The sequence below is a fragment of the Typopeltis vanoorti genome, chromosome 8 (assembly GCF_054136105.1).
Source record: "Typopeltis vanoorti isolate ZY-2024b chromosome 8, IOZ_Tvanoo_1.0, whole genome shotgun sequence".
Taxonomy (NCBI): domain Eukaryota; kingdom Metazoa; phylum Arthropoda; class Arachnida; order Uropygi; family Thelyphonidae; genus Typopeltis; species Typopeltis vanoorti.
Window position 1 is genome coordinate 92,475,064 of NC_143556.1, and position 16,131 is coordinate 92,491,194.

The 16,131-nt window shown below is 35.9% G+C and overlaps 1 protein-coding gene across 2 annotated transcripts in view; it reads right to left on the reverse strand.

Annotated features, from left to right (window-relative positions):
* Positions 1–669: 669 nt before the first annotated feature.
* LOC150104195 (putative aarF domain-containing protein kinase 2) overlaps positions 670–16,131 on the reverse strand; it is a 176,937-nt gene continuing 161,475 nt past the window's right edge. For both annotated transcript variants that reach the window (XM_090396824.1, XM_090396823.1), the window contains 2 exons: positions 7,645–7,770; positions 670–923 (listed from right to left, as the gene is read on the reverse strand). In XM_090396824.1, coding sequence (XP_090252950.1) covers positions 735–923; positions 7,645–7,770 — 315 coding nt within the window. In that variant the 3' untranslated portion in view covers positions 670–734. The remainder of the gene's footprint in view (positions 924–7,644; positions 7,771–16,131) is intronic.

Sequence of the window (16,131 nt, forward strand, 5' to 3'; positions counted from 1 at the left end):
AATTTGTGACTAGTAGTAAAAATGAATTTTCAGTAGGTATGTTTGAATATTTATTTAAAAGCTTTGTATGTATTCTGGATGTATGGCACTTTAATGATTTTTTTTGTGTTGGGAAGTTTTCTTTGATTGTAGGACTGTTAGATGAGTTTTTGCTGCATGGGGTAATTTCAGGTTTTAAATATGTTCATTTTCTAATCTCCGCATTAAGATAATTATTTGTGGTCAAAAATTTATATGCATTTATAAATTGTGAAAGAATAACCGATTTTTTAATTATTTTCCTTTTGAAAATAGGCAAAATAAGCCATAAGTATTTATCAGGTTAGAGGAGTAATGCAGAAAAAATTTTCCAGAAAAACATTTAAAAATATAAGCAATTGTTTTAGCCTTTTTTTCATTTTTTAAATGTGGCATTCCTTCTATTCATACATTTGAACAGAAAGAATGACTGGATTATATATTGTATTTTTATAGGGAGAAATTGTATTTTTATATATACTTTTTTTGTGCAAACAGTTCAACGTTTTATTTATTATCTTGTAAAACCCAAACAGTTATGCATTTTCTGAATATCACAGTACAGAGATTCCTATATGCGTTTCTGAATATCAACCTTAATTGAATATCACAGTACAGAGATTCCTATATTAAGTAATATTTTTTATAAAATTTAATCTTCAGACTGCATTTTGCTTTAATTATTAATTTCAAGACATACATACAAGAAAAAAAAATCATTTTGGTAATGGATTGATCAAGTAAGGTTTAGCAGTTTCTATCAGGTCCAGATTAGGATCCAAAGATCTTCCTAGACCCTCCACCACCATAAGAGCCAAAATTACTGAGAGAAAATTGCTTTCTAATTTTATGTGATGACCTCTTAAAAGTGAAAATACATTGTTTAATAATTTTCCAACATCAACCTATAATAGAGGAAAAATATTTATTTTTAAGTAAAAGAATAAATTAGTAAACATGTTGAGCTGACAAAAGTTCTCAATATTTTAAATATTGCTTTTCTTCCATTAAAAACATAGCAATAGAATACATCTCTAATAACTACACAACGGCTAATTACTGTAAAAACACTGCTTATTTAGCTTGGAGCCCTGACACTGAGAATTGTGGAGATCTATAGTCCTTTCTTTATATTATATTATTCCTTGAAAACGTGTGTGAACTACAAATCCACATCCTGGAAATTCTTAAGTCGATAAATTAACATCTTGCAAGCTTCATATCAGGTTTTAGTCTGATGTAAGGAATGGTTGACTTTCTAATCATCACCATGTATGTTCCAAATGCCTAAATTTAAGTCTGATTTTTCTTTAACTACTGAATTTCACATGTCATTTATGTTCTTTTCTTATTGGGATAATGCATTGCAGATTTGATAAACCTGGAGTAAAGTCTGAGTAATTCAAATGTATTAACATTTTATTTGTCTAATATTGCCAGCAAAGGTTGGTCAATTGGTAGAGCCTCTGCAACTAATGGCTCGCGCAAAAAAGTTAAGCAAGTTTGAGCACGATCAGTAGTTGGAAGGGAAACAATCATTCGATGCTGAAACACACTCTTCCTCGATGAGTCTTTGGACTCCCTGGAGGTGTAACATAATATTTTTTTATTTTTGCAAATATACCTTTAACATATGTAATGGCTATGGCCTAATTGTAATTTTTTATTTTTGAGTATTCTTGGGGAGAATTATTTTCCTGCTGTAGTCATTCTTTGTATGTTTTGCTTAGTATTTGAAATACTTTTGAAAGCTTGTTTATTGAAGCAAATTGTTAAGACTATGTTCGAGGATATTATTGATACCCAGTTGCATAATGGATGGTGGTTAGTGTGGAGGCTTATGATAGACAGCAGAGGACAGATTAGGTAGCAAGTGTAGCTAGAAATGGAAGCTCTCTACTTTTCAGTTTCCCTGGGAAAATGTGTTTGCATTTTTTTCCCAGGTCTTAGGAAAGTGTTTCCAGTTTGACAGATAATGATCTGAGCCAAACCTTGGATACCAGAGTGCTGAATGCAGTTTTTTTTTTTTGTAAAATATTATTCTGTCACACAAAAGAATTAAAACAAAGTACATGGACAAAAGGCTGTTTTGTTTATATAGTGTTGTGTTTTACTGGGGGTGGAAAATTATTAGTACAGGCTACTCCAAGGAGTCCTTAGACTCAGAGGGAGGCCCTAAACATGTCAAGAACTATCCAGCACTTGCTATCCACTAACACTCCCAAGTCTCTGGCTTCGTCAGTTTCCTAGAGTACAGTTCCACCAATGTGGTATACAGCTGGTAATCTTTTAACCCTGAAATACATAACCTTACATTTTGCCACATTACATCCTAAAAAGTTTTGACACCTGTATTAACTATTGCTCTACCTAACTTTGCATCATTGGCAAACAACTGAACAGATCCTTTCCTATATTGTTCATGTATAAATTAAACAGTAGCGATCCAGGAACAGAATCGTGCAGCACGCCACTAGTCGTAGTCCTTCTTTTGGACTCTACTCTCTGATATCTCTCCATCAACCACCCTCTTATCCATCCCCATGTGCTGCATTTGACTGATTAGAATTCCATGTGGTATCCTGTCAAAGGCTTTTGCAAAGTCCAGCAGCATCACTGTAAACTCATTACCTTTATCCAGCTCAGCTGTTACTGAGGCATGACCTGCCCTACATATAGTATGCCATTTCCATCTATCCGCTCTTGACCAACTTCTCTAATACTTTGCCATCTCCTGATATACTGAATCGGTTGGTAATTTGCTACATCAGTCTTGAAGCCTCCTTTATGCAATGGAACTATTTTCCCCCTTTCCACCCTCTCGGGCCCTTGACCACAATATGGTCAAGGGCACTGACAGTTTCCTAGCAGAGAGGCAAAGGCTCCATTTCATTTACTGAGGTAAATGAAATGGAGCCTTTGCCTCTCTCATTCCTGCAATATCACCATCTGGATGATATACTCTTACAAAGTGTTCACTTGGTAATTCTACTATTTTGACTGATTCAGTTACCTCCCTACCATCGGCATTCTGCCATAAACATTCTTTATTTTACTTGTAGCATAACGAAAGAACTGTTTGGGATTATCTTTAACTTGCATTGCTAATTTCTTTTCATACTTTGCTTTTGCCTTTCTTACCACACTAGTTACTCTTCTGGTCTGGGCCTTGTACTGTTTATGTATCTCTGGTCACCTTTCTCCTTAAATTCCCTTCACAATTGCATACTTTTTTTTTTGCAGCTTAATGATGATGATATTCATTTAAGTCCCACTTGATTTACTCTCCTGACTTTGAGAGAAGTAATGGCAGTTTGCCATTACTTCTCAAACACTATCAACCATCCAGTCCTGTAATTCCATATATAGCCCATCTTAACTGAAAATTCCACACATTTAGCCACCTCTCAGGGCAAGACCATATGACCACTCTCACCAATTGGTGGCAACACAGTCATGTTTGTTATAGACAAATTCTCAATTGTTATTACTAGATCAAGCACTATATTCTGTCTCAGGTAATTATCCCTTAGTAACTGCATAAATTCCATTTCTTTCCTCCCATGTGTCTTCCACTCATTTGCTTGCCAATGCATACTATCTCCATCTTTTCCATCCCCTGGTCTATAGTAGCATTCAACTGTATATTTTGTTCTGTTGGCTTCTATCTCACACCAGATAGCCACAAATGTGCTATTTTCACTGGCCTTCAGTTGAACTTCTACTTTCTTTGGTTGCAGTTCATAAATCATCTATAACACTCCTCTCCCAATACTTTTCTCTCTATCCTCCCTAAACACACTATATCTTTCACATTCAATCCTGCTAACACTATGTCATGTTCTGTTAGCCATGTCTCACTAATGCTAATAACTTTTGGCCAGGCTGAACTAACCAATGCCACAAATTTCTCCTGCTTGTTCCGAATGCTCCTGGCATTGGTGTATACGTAAAGTGCAAAAACCCGTTAGGCCCACCACTATCCTAATGCTTTATACTAACTATGGTTTATTACCAGTGGTACTAACTTAGGCATATTATACACATTGTTATACTCAACTGCCTCACTGATGTTTGCATATGCACTCAACAGCTCCTCCCCCCAACAAAGCTCTAGTTTCTCTGATTCCTTTAAAACCAAATTCCGCCTGTCTTTGGTAATGTGTACATTTTGCAGACATTGCAATGCACAAAGTTCCTTTAGTTAAATTCTTTAAGCAATGATTCCTTGGACAGCATTGTTATGCTATGTCACTTACCATGCAAAAGACTACATTAACAATATTTAAAATAAAACTTAGAACTAATTAACTTCACAATACAGTCTAATCCTAATGCTATTCTTTTAAAAAATAAACAACTTGGCTTTCGGAGCGCTCCAAACAGTCATACAACCATGTGCCACCTAGCATTATCAAATAATTTGATCTGTCAGACATCAATGCCAGTCTCTTGGCTAAATACCGAGAGTCGTATTCTTTCAATTATCGGCCATAGTGGTATATTTGTGTACTTTTGGATGGCTGCATAATGCTTTAACTTTTTGATGTGGTTTGTTATTAGAGATGAATAGGTTCATTTTTTCTAGTAACAGCTGTTTGGTTTAGAATTAGTCATAGCCATTATTTCTGCTTTACCAAGATTCCTGGTTAGTGTTTTAATATTTTTGGTATGTTGAAGGCTTTTAACATACAATATTTTGTTGGCTGCAGTGGTAAAAAGAGATTTTAAACTTTCGGTATAGTAGAAATGAAGACTGACTATTCATTTCTCGTCTTAAATTTGTCAATAAAATTTTCTTTTTGTTTCGCTGAGTTGTTGCTACTCCTTTCATGGGATGCAACAAATTTTTGTGCTGCATCCATATTTGATTTCTCAGAATAATGTTCTCTATATACGGTGGTATCTCGCTAATCCGAATTGCGGTTTGAAAGAAAAAAAAGTTTTATTTATTACGCATTATTTAATGATTATTTTAACTATTATTATTACAGTACAGTATTTTTTTTTCATACTGTCGATTGTACGGTTATACTGTAGGCCTATTTTGATTTATTGTGTGTTCATGTTTGCTTTTTTATACTGTACAGTACGTACTGTATTGTCAGCATGAATCACCGGCTATCGTTAATGAACTGATTAGTCCATTATTGCATAATGTTTGTGTATCTTTACGTTTCTTCAACAACGACGACGACTTAAGTGGGAGAAGCTGCAGAAGAAGATCGAAATGAAACGTCTGAGTTGTCGTTTATTGTTAGAACCGAAAGTGAATTCGAAATCAAATCAGATGCTGAAATGATAAATATTACGCTACAGAATGAATTAGAAGATGATGATAAAGAACTTAAAGAAAAAAAGTAAAACATGAAGAGGCAATTGACAGTTTTTATGTGTATAGAATGCTAAGCAGAATGATACACCATTCCACAAAATTTTATTGCTAATGCAGCTCCGAGAAGAAGCATTCAAAAAAAGTTTAGCTTGATCAATTACTTTTTTACAAAGAAATAAAAAAAAAACTTTTTTTTGTGTGTTATTTTGTGTTGTGTACAAGAAAGTGATATTTTTTACACTAATTATGTACTGAACTATGAAATTTTATGAAATCAGAATCCTCAACAATACAGGTACATATAAACATGTGTACTGTATTATTTTTTAAGTTTTACATTACAGTACGGTAGCTTTTTTTCTAGCAGCTACTTCATTTATTTGCAGAATTAAACTGATTTACCATTAGAATTTTTGTCTTAAATGTTAGTTTCTGTTGGAGGAAAAATTCGCTAATCCAAACGAGCACGGTTTTTATTAGTTCGGATTAGCGAGATACCACTGTATTAACTGGAGTGTTTTAGCTGAAGTGAAATGCTATTTTAGCTTCAAGGAATGAAATATCTGTCCACATTTTTTTAAAAAGAAAGAAGGTTAGCTACATACTAAAAACTCGCAACGATGAATTTAATGAGGATCAACACATTGAGTAACTTAATTTAAGGTTATTAACTTAAAAGAATTACTAACATGGTAATTATCTCCATGATTTTGCCATAATGGGAATGCTGATTGTAATGAAGAAAAGAATTCTTAAAGGTGGTAGGTGGATTTATTTTTTATTTTTTGAAATGGATAGATAGAAATGAGCTCATTTGTACCAGTTTATAAACTTACAGGTGACTTGAGTACTGTAGATAACAGCTAATATCTTGTTTCTAACTCTAATAGATGATGCCGTCTGAAATAATGCAACTATGCCAACGACTTTGGCTTCTGTCCACTGTTTTGACTCTGGTGTGTAATGGTGAATCTAAGTCTCATCCATAGTAATAAATCGACGCACAAAATCAGTTTTATTCTTGTTAAAATGCTCCAAGCACTGTTCAGAGATTTTCATGTGAGTGCATTTTTGATCTTCTGTGAACACGGCACCCATCTTGCACAAAGCTTTTTCATTTGCAATTCTTTATGCAAAATATATTCTACATGTTCTTTTGAAATGCTTATATTCTCAGGAATTTCACACACTTTGACTTGCCGGTCATCCAATAACATACTGTGCACTTGATCAAGGATTTCTGGACGTCCAAAAAGTGTTACACTTTTTTGGACGTCCTTCACGTGGATCATTTTCAAGGCTGGTACGGCCACGTTTAAACTCAGCAGCCCACTTCTTAATTGTTGAAAACAAAGAAGAAGAATGCCCATAAAATTATGAACTTCTTTTGGTGTTAAACCTTCATTTACAAAGAATTTTATAACCACACGATACTCATTTTTATCCATTTCAAGGGATACAGACAACAACACTTTTGCTCCAGACAGCTGTATAAGAAAAACTATTTGATAGAATGACTTGCAATTTCACATGGATGCTTAGGACTGATGTACCAACGTAGAAAAAAAAATTTGTGCCGATAGTGTTGCCATCTATGGTCGAGGCAGAGTTCAGACCACCCTTGTATATTAATCCCCTGAAGATGTCAATTTAACTTTGGTAAAATTGAAAATAAGTAAATTTTGAGCCATTATTTAGTAGTGAATGTTGTCAATTATTTCCTGAAACAACAAATGTGTAAGCATGATCATGTATCTCTTCTGGGGTTGAGCGGAATAATGCTTGATACTCTCCAGAACTAAGCAAATTGACTAATTGATAATCTTCATAGTTTCACTCCAGTCATTCTTTTAATTTCTGAATATATGTCTCTTCTGTAGGTATTCTCATGAATAAGGTTCTGCTGAACTGGTCACACCATCCAGTCTTCTAAGACTATAAGAACAGAAGCAGCTACTGGTCAATAGCTTTACCATCCTGCTTCAAACATACCAAACCAACTTATCTTCATCCTCCATCACTCTGTCTTCCCGAAAGACAACTTTCATTTAAACACATCCATAGATTCCTTCTTAACCTCCTGCTCACAACATGACACTATAATGTGCTACATATTTTGCAACTTTTGTGTGTGAAGGCTTGGCATATAAAAATATATAGAAGACAATTTGAAAAAGGGGAGAAAAAAACTGATTATTTTGCCATTGGCATGGAATATCCAGAATGATGTTTGCTTTGAAATCAATGCAAAGGATTAAAAGGAAAAACATTAAAAATTACAATGTACTTACTCTTTTCAAAGAGAGTGTATTTAATGTAGCATCAGAAACTATCTTCTTCATAGACATCTTAAATGATGTGGGATCTGCACACTCATTTACTGAATATTTTAAGAATAGTTTAGCAATCTCATCTCCCTATTAGGGAATGAAAAAAAAATTGCAATATCTCTCTTGATAACACTCATACAGCAGGTCTGGTATAATGAGCTCACAATATTTAGTTTTAAAAAATATATGTGCTTACAGTTACTGATTAAACATTTGGAAAGCTTAGAACTGATAGCAAATGTAATTATTATCTATTTCCACACACACACTACAGACAGAGAGTTCTGTTGGGGCTTTTCAAAAGTTGATATAAGAGGAAGTCTGTTATACCATCATTTGCTATGGTGCGAATCATCTGTTATATTAACATTTACACTGCAATACTTTTAATAAAATTATCTTTATCTTCGTGACAATTTATGATCAATTCACACACAAGAAAAATTTATGCAGGTTATAAATTTTGAGATATGGATTGCTGCCTTTTATATCCAGTACATATTGCATGGACGGTAGATAAATGTTGTATTTATAAAGTGTACACAAAAAATGTTACACTTTTTCATGCTGACTTGATATCCTAAAAAAATAAGCTTCAAGTGCATAGCATTACTTAAATATAGGAACAATTCACTGTGGAAAACTACTATTGAACAGTCATTTGGCAACACAAACACAACAGATAAAACTTGAATGAATATACAGTAAATTATTAAGATATGGGCATTAGTGAGACTTGGCTGATAGCACATAATGTAGTTACAGGAAGAGAATATGTATAGTATTTTCAGGGAGCATAGAGAAGATAGGAAAGGGCTACTAAATGATAGTAGATGAACTGTAGGAGACAGTACCATCCAATCTAAAAACACAAAAAATACATCTGCAGTCATGACTATGATCAATCTGACCTTACAGACCATGCTCTGGATATAGCTCATAGGATCAATTGGAAAAAACCATCATGCTCCATCACAGCAAATTTAGAAAAGAAAGACTTTTTTATAAGCATCTGCTGCTCTTAAAAATCAGCTTACTTTAAATAAATATGGTTTCATAAAACTTCCCAAAATTTGGGAAACACTAATACTTCAAGATCCCAGGCCTCCAGCAGATGTCCATAAAGCGTACCCCCACCTGGTTAAGACTCTAGTCTTTCATCCATGTTTGTTTTGTGCTGCCTTTGTGTGTGTGTTAAGTCTCGTTCTGTACTCGCAGATGTCTTTGTAAATGAGATGAAATATTGGAAGCATTAAATACTATTTTTAATCTTCTCCTAGTGCTCTTTCACTCCATTAAATTTATTGTGAGTTTTCTCAGGACTTAGAAATGATCATCCCACTGAAAACAAAATATATGATATCTATCATAAAATTCCTGATATTTTTCACTTGGTAAAAATTATATTATTGTTTAATCCTTTATCAAAGTGTAAGCAAACAAAGTTTGTGTGAAGTATCTTCACAACTGGGCTACTTGTATATATACAGGATAATGATTTCACTTTAAATGCAGTAGTATCCCATAAAGCAAAGCATACATTCCAATTACGCACTACTCTATGAGAGAAAAATCTAGCCCTCACCTCCTTGGCAGCATTCTTTCCCCATCCCTCCATAAAATGAAACATCGAATCAACTGAAATCCTGTAGGTCTCACTCATATCATCCCTCTATAAATTAAAGATGCCAAGTGTAATAATCAAAGGAATTAAACCAAGAATGTAATTTCTTGATATCTTTAATTTATAGTATAATCAAGTGGAAAAATTTTCAACAACATATCACCCCTCTTTTTCCTGTTTGCTGGTGTCTACAGCCTATAAATTCTCAATCTGTCTTCATTATCAGTATTCTACAACCCTAATATCATTTTTGACACTCCTTTGCACTCTCTCCACTGTATCAGAATCATCACGGAAACCAGAAGGTAGCCAACATCCTCGTTCACTCTTCGCCTCCAAAAAGTAACTTATCTTATTCCCAACGCATGGCTCCAGAAACTACGCAAAGAAAAAAGTATCGTCATCACCAGAGCGGATAAAGGTAATGCCACAGTTGTCCTTAATACCAGCGAATACAATCGTAAAATGAACATTATCCTCCGCGATCGCGCTACCTACATCCCGCTAGAACACGACCCCACAAAAACGCAAGTTAAGAAATTAAAAATCTTACTTAAAAAAGTAATTTCTGGCCCCCCGACGTCACGATAAAACTTAAACCTTTCCGCTCCCGTCCCCCCCGAATATACGGTTTACCAAAAATCCACAAACCTAATTCCCCACTCAGGCCTATAGTAGATGCCACCAATGCACCTTGTTACAGACTGTCTAAACAGCTGGCCAACTCTCTGTCCCCCCTCACCGGAAATTCAGCTTCCTATATAAAAAACTCGACCCACTTTAAAGCCCTCACAGAAAATTTAACCTTGAATAATACAGACATATTAGTAAGCTTTGATATCTCCTCCTTCTTTACCAATATTCCCTTAACTGACACTTTATCTCTCTTAGAAAACGTTTTTCCCTCTGACATCTTAGATCTCTTTTCCTTTGCCATCAACTCTGGGTATTTCGCTTGGAATAACAAAATCTACAAGCAGATAGAGGGAACCGCCATGGGCTCCCCTCTCTCACCCCCCCCTTGCCAATTTCTATATGGAAGATTTCGAAAAACGAGCCATAGACTCAGCCCCACTCAAACCTATCTGGCTAAGATATGTAGATGATGTGTTCTCTATTTGGCCTCATGGCCCAGACACCTTAGATTCCTTCCTTGGTCATCTCAATAGCCTACATCCAAGAATCCAGTTTACTATGGAAAAGGAAAAGAACAATTGTTTACCCTTCTTAGACACCTTAGTCACGCGCCTGCCTAATGATACACTTGCCTTCACTGTATACAGAAAACCCACACACACAGGCAGATACATTCATAAACTCTCCCACCACCACCCCTCACAACAATATGGCATCATTAAAACCCTTACCAAGAGAGCACACAATCTTTGTTCCAGTGGAACCGCCCTCACTACTGAACTTAACCACATACACAGAACTTTCCTCTCCAATGGCTACAGCGAACACAGCATCAAAAAAATAATCAATTCCTTCCCCATCCCTCTCGTCAACAAGAATTTAAAAATGCCATCACCATACCCTACATCCATGGCACTTCAGAAAAAATAGCCAAGATACTAAAAAAGTGTAACCTACACACAGCATATAAGCCCTACCGCAAACTGGCTACCCTTATCCGTTCTACGAAAGATCAGCTCCCTCCTCTCTCTCTGCCTGGAGTTTACAAAGTACCCTGTTCCTGTAAGCTTGCGTACTTTGGACAGACAGGCAGATCAGCATCCATCCGCCTAGAGGAACACAAGTCGTACATCGTTAAACACAACTATGGCCATTCAGGCTTGGCTGACCATGTTTTGGACACTACCCACAGAGTATCATGGAAGAAAACCACCATGCTCCACCACAGCAAATTCAAGAAAGAGAGACTTTTCTTAGAAGCAGCAGCAGCTCTCAAAAACCAACCAAATCTTAACAAATATGGTTGTATTAAGCTTCCGAAGATTTGGGAAACAGTCATCACCAGAGGTCCCACCTTACATTCCAGGCCACCTACAACTGCCCTTAGAGGGCGCTCCACCTAGATAGGACTTTATTGTCACCCACGTGGTTGGGCTTAGTATTGTAAGTTTTTGTGTGCATGTTACATTAATTGTCTTTGTAATCCCCGTAGATGTCCTAGTGACTGGGACGAAATATAGGAAGTATTAAATTCTATTTTAATTCTTTTTGAGTGTTGTAAAAAATCCATTAAACCTCCAACATAATAAGCCTCTACACAAGAAGACCAGACTTGCACACAATAGTCCAAGTGGGGTCTTATCAGAGCCTTGTAAAGAGACAAAATTACTTCCTTATCTTTACATGTTAAGGTTTGTTTCAGCATTGCAATTATTCTGAGTTGTATTTACAATTTTTGCTATATGACCCAAGAACTTCAATTTCCTGTCTACTAAAACTCCAGCATAATCCCACCAATTTATAATATGACAGTGGATATGTAATCACATCAAAGTTCACGACTTTACATTTATTAACATTGGACTGACAGCCATTTTCATATGCCCACAATTTCAGCCTATTCAAATTATTTTGTCAGTATTGCATATAAGCAGCACTCTTGATTACCCTACCTATTGCATGCAGCAAATAGCTGTATGTCATCAAATCCTTCCCAATGTCATTTAATGTACAGAATGAATAACAATGGACATAGGAATGATCCTTGAATCTTGCAGATTCACACCCCCAATATACAACTTTTTGATGTCTGTTAGTCAGCCATCTTATCCATGCCAAAAGTTTATAATTCAATCCCATATTCTCCTATTCATGCAACAGTCTTCCATGGTGTATTCATTCCCCTTGTCTGACTCAGTAGTAACATTTTTATAGAATATGAATAAGTTGCTAAAACACAAACTTCCCTTAGTAAACCGATGCTGTTAATTGCAAAGTAGAAATTCTCTGTCAATCCATTTCTGAATGCGAGCCCTAACCAACTTTTCCAAAATCTTTACTATCACTCCTGAGATACTGATTGGTCGATAGTTGGATACATTGGTCTTTGCACCACTCCTGTGGAATCTTCCCTGTTCTGAGACTCAAAAGGAATAGCCAGTTCAGCTGAACACTTTTAGCATATGTGCTGATGTTCCATCAGTTCCTATTGCACAATTCTTTTTCAGTTTATGGAACAGCTCTAGTGCTTCCACCTCATATAGTGAAGAGGTAGCAGTGAGTTCATTGTTGAATATACCAGATTGATAACTTTTAGCAAAATGGCTATCCATTAGTTGAACAGTCATCTGCATTCAGTAGTCATACTTTCTATGTGCAGGATAACAATAGAATTCTTTTGGGTTGTCTTTAACTTGCAGCACCTGCTTCTTTTCATTCTCAGACTTAGCTTTCCATACAGTACTTGAAGAGGTAACAGGTTAACTCTTCTGGCTTGCTGCTTATAATTATAACTGAGATCATCCTTATGCACAAGGTATTTCTTCCACATTATATTTTTCTTATGAATCTCTTGCTTAATTACATTACGCATCCCTTTCACTCCTACTCTAGGGACACATTCTGATATTGTATCATTTAAGTATTTTTTAAACATTTCCCATGCACTGTCAATATTCTTCCCATCTCATACCATGGTGCAGAATCCAACATACTCTTCAGGTGATCATAATTTCCTACTTTGTAGTTTAGCATGTAATCTTTTCTGAATGAAATATTCATAAACTTAACCACTACCCAAGTGAATATACTGCATGATCACTAACTAATTGGAGGTAGAATAGTTATCTTGAACTGAAACCTCTCTCTGATACTATAATCAGATCTAACATTCTTTGACGAGTTTCTTCTGTCGGACACTGCTTGAGGAAGTTGTCTTGCAACAGCTCGATAAATTCGGTTTCATTCTTCTCATGCAATTTCACAGCTACCCAATCAATGTCTGAATAATTAAAGTTCCCCATTATTACTCTTTTTTGCACCCATTGTCTTTATTTGGTGATGCCTTTCTTCATCACTAGCAACTAATCCACCAGGTCTGTAACAACTCCCCTCCCCCTATGTATTTAATCTTGTTAGATCCCGCCTCACACCAGAAAAACTTATTAGTATTGCAGTCCTAGGTCTTAATTCTAACTGGATTCATGTCATCTGATATCATTAGTAGCACGCTCCCTCCTCTCCTATCTATCCTTCCTAAAAATACTGTATCCTTTGCGCTCGACACCAGTCAGTATGTCTGCTTTTGATAGCCATGTCTCACTAATACCTATAATATGAGGTCCCAATATATTAACCAAGGCAACAAACTTTACTCCTTTGTTTCTGATACTCCTAGCATTCATATATAGACATAATGCTCCCTGCATGTTCTTTTGTGTACTCTTACCTACAGTCTGCATAACACAGTTCGACCACTTGCAGATCTCTGTTCTTGATAGATCTGAGCCAGACAAACACATAATCGTTCTCTTTTCATAATAACCATTCCTATAATTAACAGTTATTTCCCATGCACTGTCAATATTCTTCCCATCTGATACCATGGTGCAGAACCCAACATACTTCTCAGGTGGTCATAATTTCTTACTTTGTAGTTCAGCATGGTTACTTAACATTATCACTCTTACACACAGATTCTCATGAATCTGTGTGTAAGAGTGACAGCCTACACTTGAATGCCAAAAGCATTCAAGTGTAGGCTGTCTCTCTTATGCAAATCCAATCTTTCGCCATCATAGCTCTTCTTTGTAATTCATTTTCATCATGATTTTTACTTTCTTCCAACAACTTGTTCATATCCTCTCTCATACTTAAGTCATTGGTACCTACCAGAATTACAACCTCTTTGCTTTGCTTTACTGTTTATCAATTGCTGCCATTATATTTTTAATTTCTGTTCTGGGAAAACTTGATGTTATAACCCACTTATCAATAACATGTTTCATGTTAGTCACCATACCAAATGACATCATTCTTTTAACAAACAACTTTACTTACCAGATTTTCATTATGCACTAACTTACCTGATTCCATGCTTTGTTGTTTTCCATTTTGCTGCTGAACTTTTTTTTATTCTTCCCATATTCCTCTAAATGATACTTAACTTTCTGTAATTCTCTCATCTGTCAAATGTTTTAATCTAGTGATTTCGGAGGTTAAATTATTTTCTATATCATCTTTAGTGAAAAAACCTCGCTGTTCTTGTTAATATTCAGTTTCTTGTGTTTTTGGTACCATTTTCCAGATGCATTTAATATTACAGTATCACCAGCTCCATAACCTCATCAGTACATGACCAAAAACATAATGTCATTATCCTCAACTTCCACACTGAAAGAAGACATCACCATAATAATGACAAACTGTACAACCTCACAGTCAGTTCTCTCCAACCAAGTATACGAGCTAGGCCCAACCTTACCTTTATTCAGCACGAACAGGGCCAAAGACTTCGCAAACAACTGAAAGAAAAACAAGGTGCTGAAAAAACATGGTATGTCAACTACAAAAGAGGAATTGTAGTGTGAAAATCGAGTGGTGTTAACAGCCAACTTGAAAACCAAAGTACAAGTATTGCACAGGGAATGTGTGTGACCCATTCGGTTAACAACAAACTGCACAGAAACTTTCAGATCCACTTCCAGTCTGCAAAACCCCACCTACTTTTCCTGACAAAATCCAAATTTCAGACTCTCCAAGCACTACTCATCTGAACTTCCCCATGGTTCTTTCCAGTGAGAAAACTGGCAATCCAGTTTTTTCATACATACTTCTAATTATACAACTAATGCTGAGTCCCACAAGGTTCTGTTCTCCCTCACCCACCCTATTTCTTCTATACCTCAGTGACCTGTTCCAGTTACCCACCAATCCAATACACAGTTTTGACAACAAAAGTACATGACATTCCTCCATCTCACTTGACAAACTTTGCACCAAACAAACCACTACATCTCATAGAGCAACAACCTCTGCAAGCCTAAATTCTGAACTCCAAACCATTCTTCAAAGGAGGTTGGATAACCTTGTAAATTTCAATACCTGCAAAACAGTTCTGCCTTATTTCCCACAAAAAAAAACCCATATTATCCCAGTCGTACCTTTGACAACACCCAAATCTGTAGGCGAGATGAGATCTCTCTCTCCTTGGAATTACCTTGACAAAGACTCTTTTGGCATAAACACATTACCTCCTTAGAATGGGAACATCCAAAAATTAGGATTCCTCTTTCATTCAAGGCATTACTTTACTCCTGGACATTAACCCTATACAAATCACAAATCTGCCCATCCATTGAGTACTGTTCACACATCTAGGGAAGGTGCCTCTAATAGCTCCCAAAAAATACTCAATGCAATACAGAAGAGAGCAGCCAGATCAATTAACAACTTATCTCCAACCACTGTTGCACAGGTGTCTAGTATATGCTGCATGTATCTATGAATATTGCCAATGTAAAGGTTCATCAGAACTATTCTCAATAACTACCTCCTCTCTCTCTACCAAATCCATTGAAACGCACAGCTACCACAACATCCCTTCTCAGTCTGCACAGAATAAGTTTCTTTTCCTACTGCTTCGGTATTGTAGAACAGCCTTCCCTCCCATGTCTTTGACAAGGAATACAACACAGGCCTACTTCAAATCCAATGTGAACAAGTTCCTCGTTTCCCAATTCTCTTCCCATAAATGGTACTAATGTATGGGGCTCAACATAAAAAATGCTTTGTTGCAATTCCTAACCTAGTCTCTCCTAATGAATCATCCAACTAATAAAGAAGTATATAATGTTGGAGGTTTAATGGATTTTTTACAACACTCAGAAAGGATTAAAAAGAATTTAATA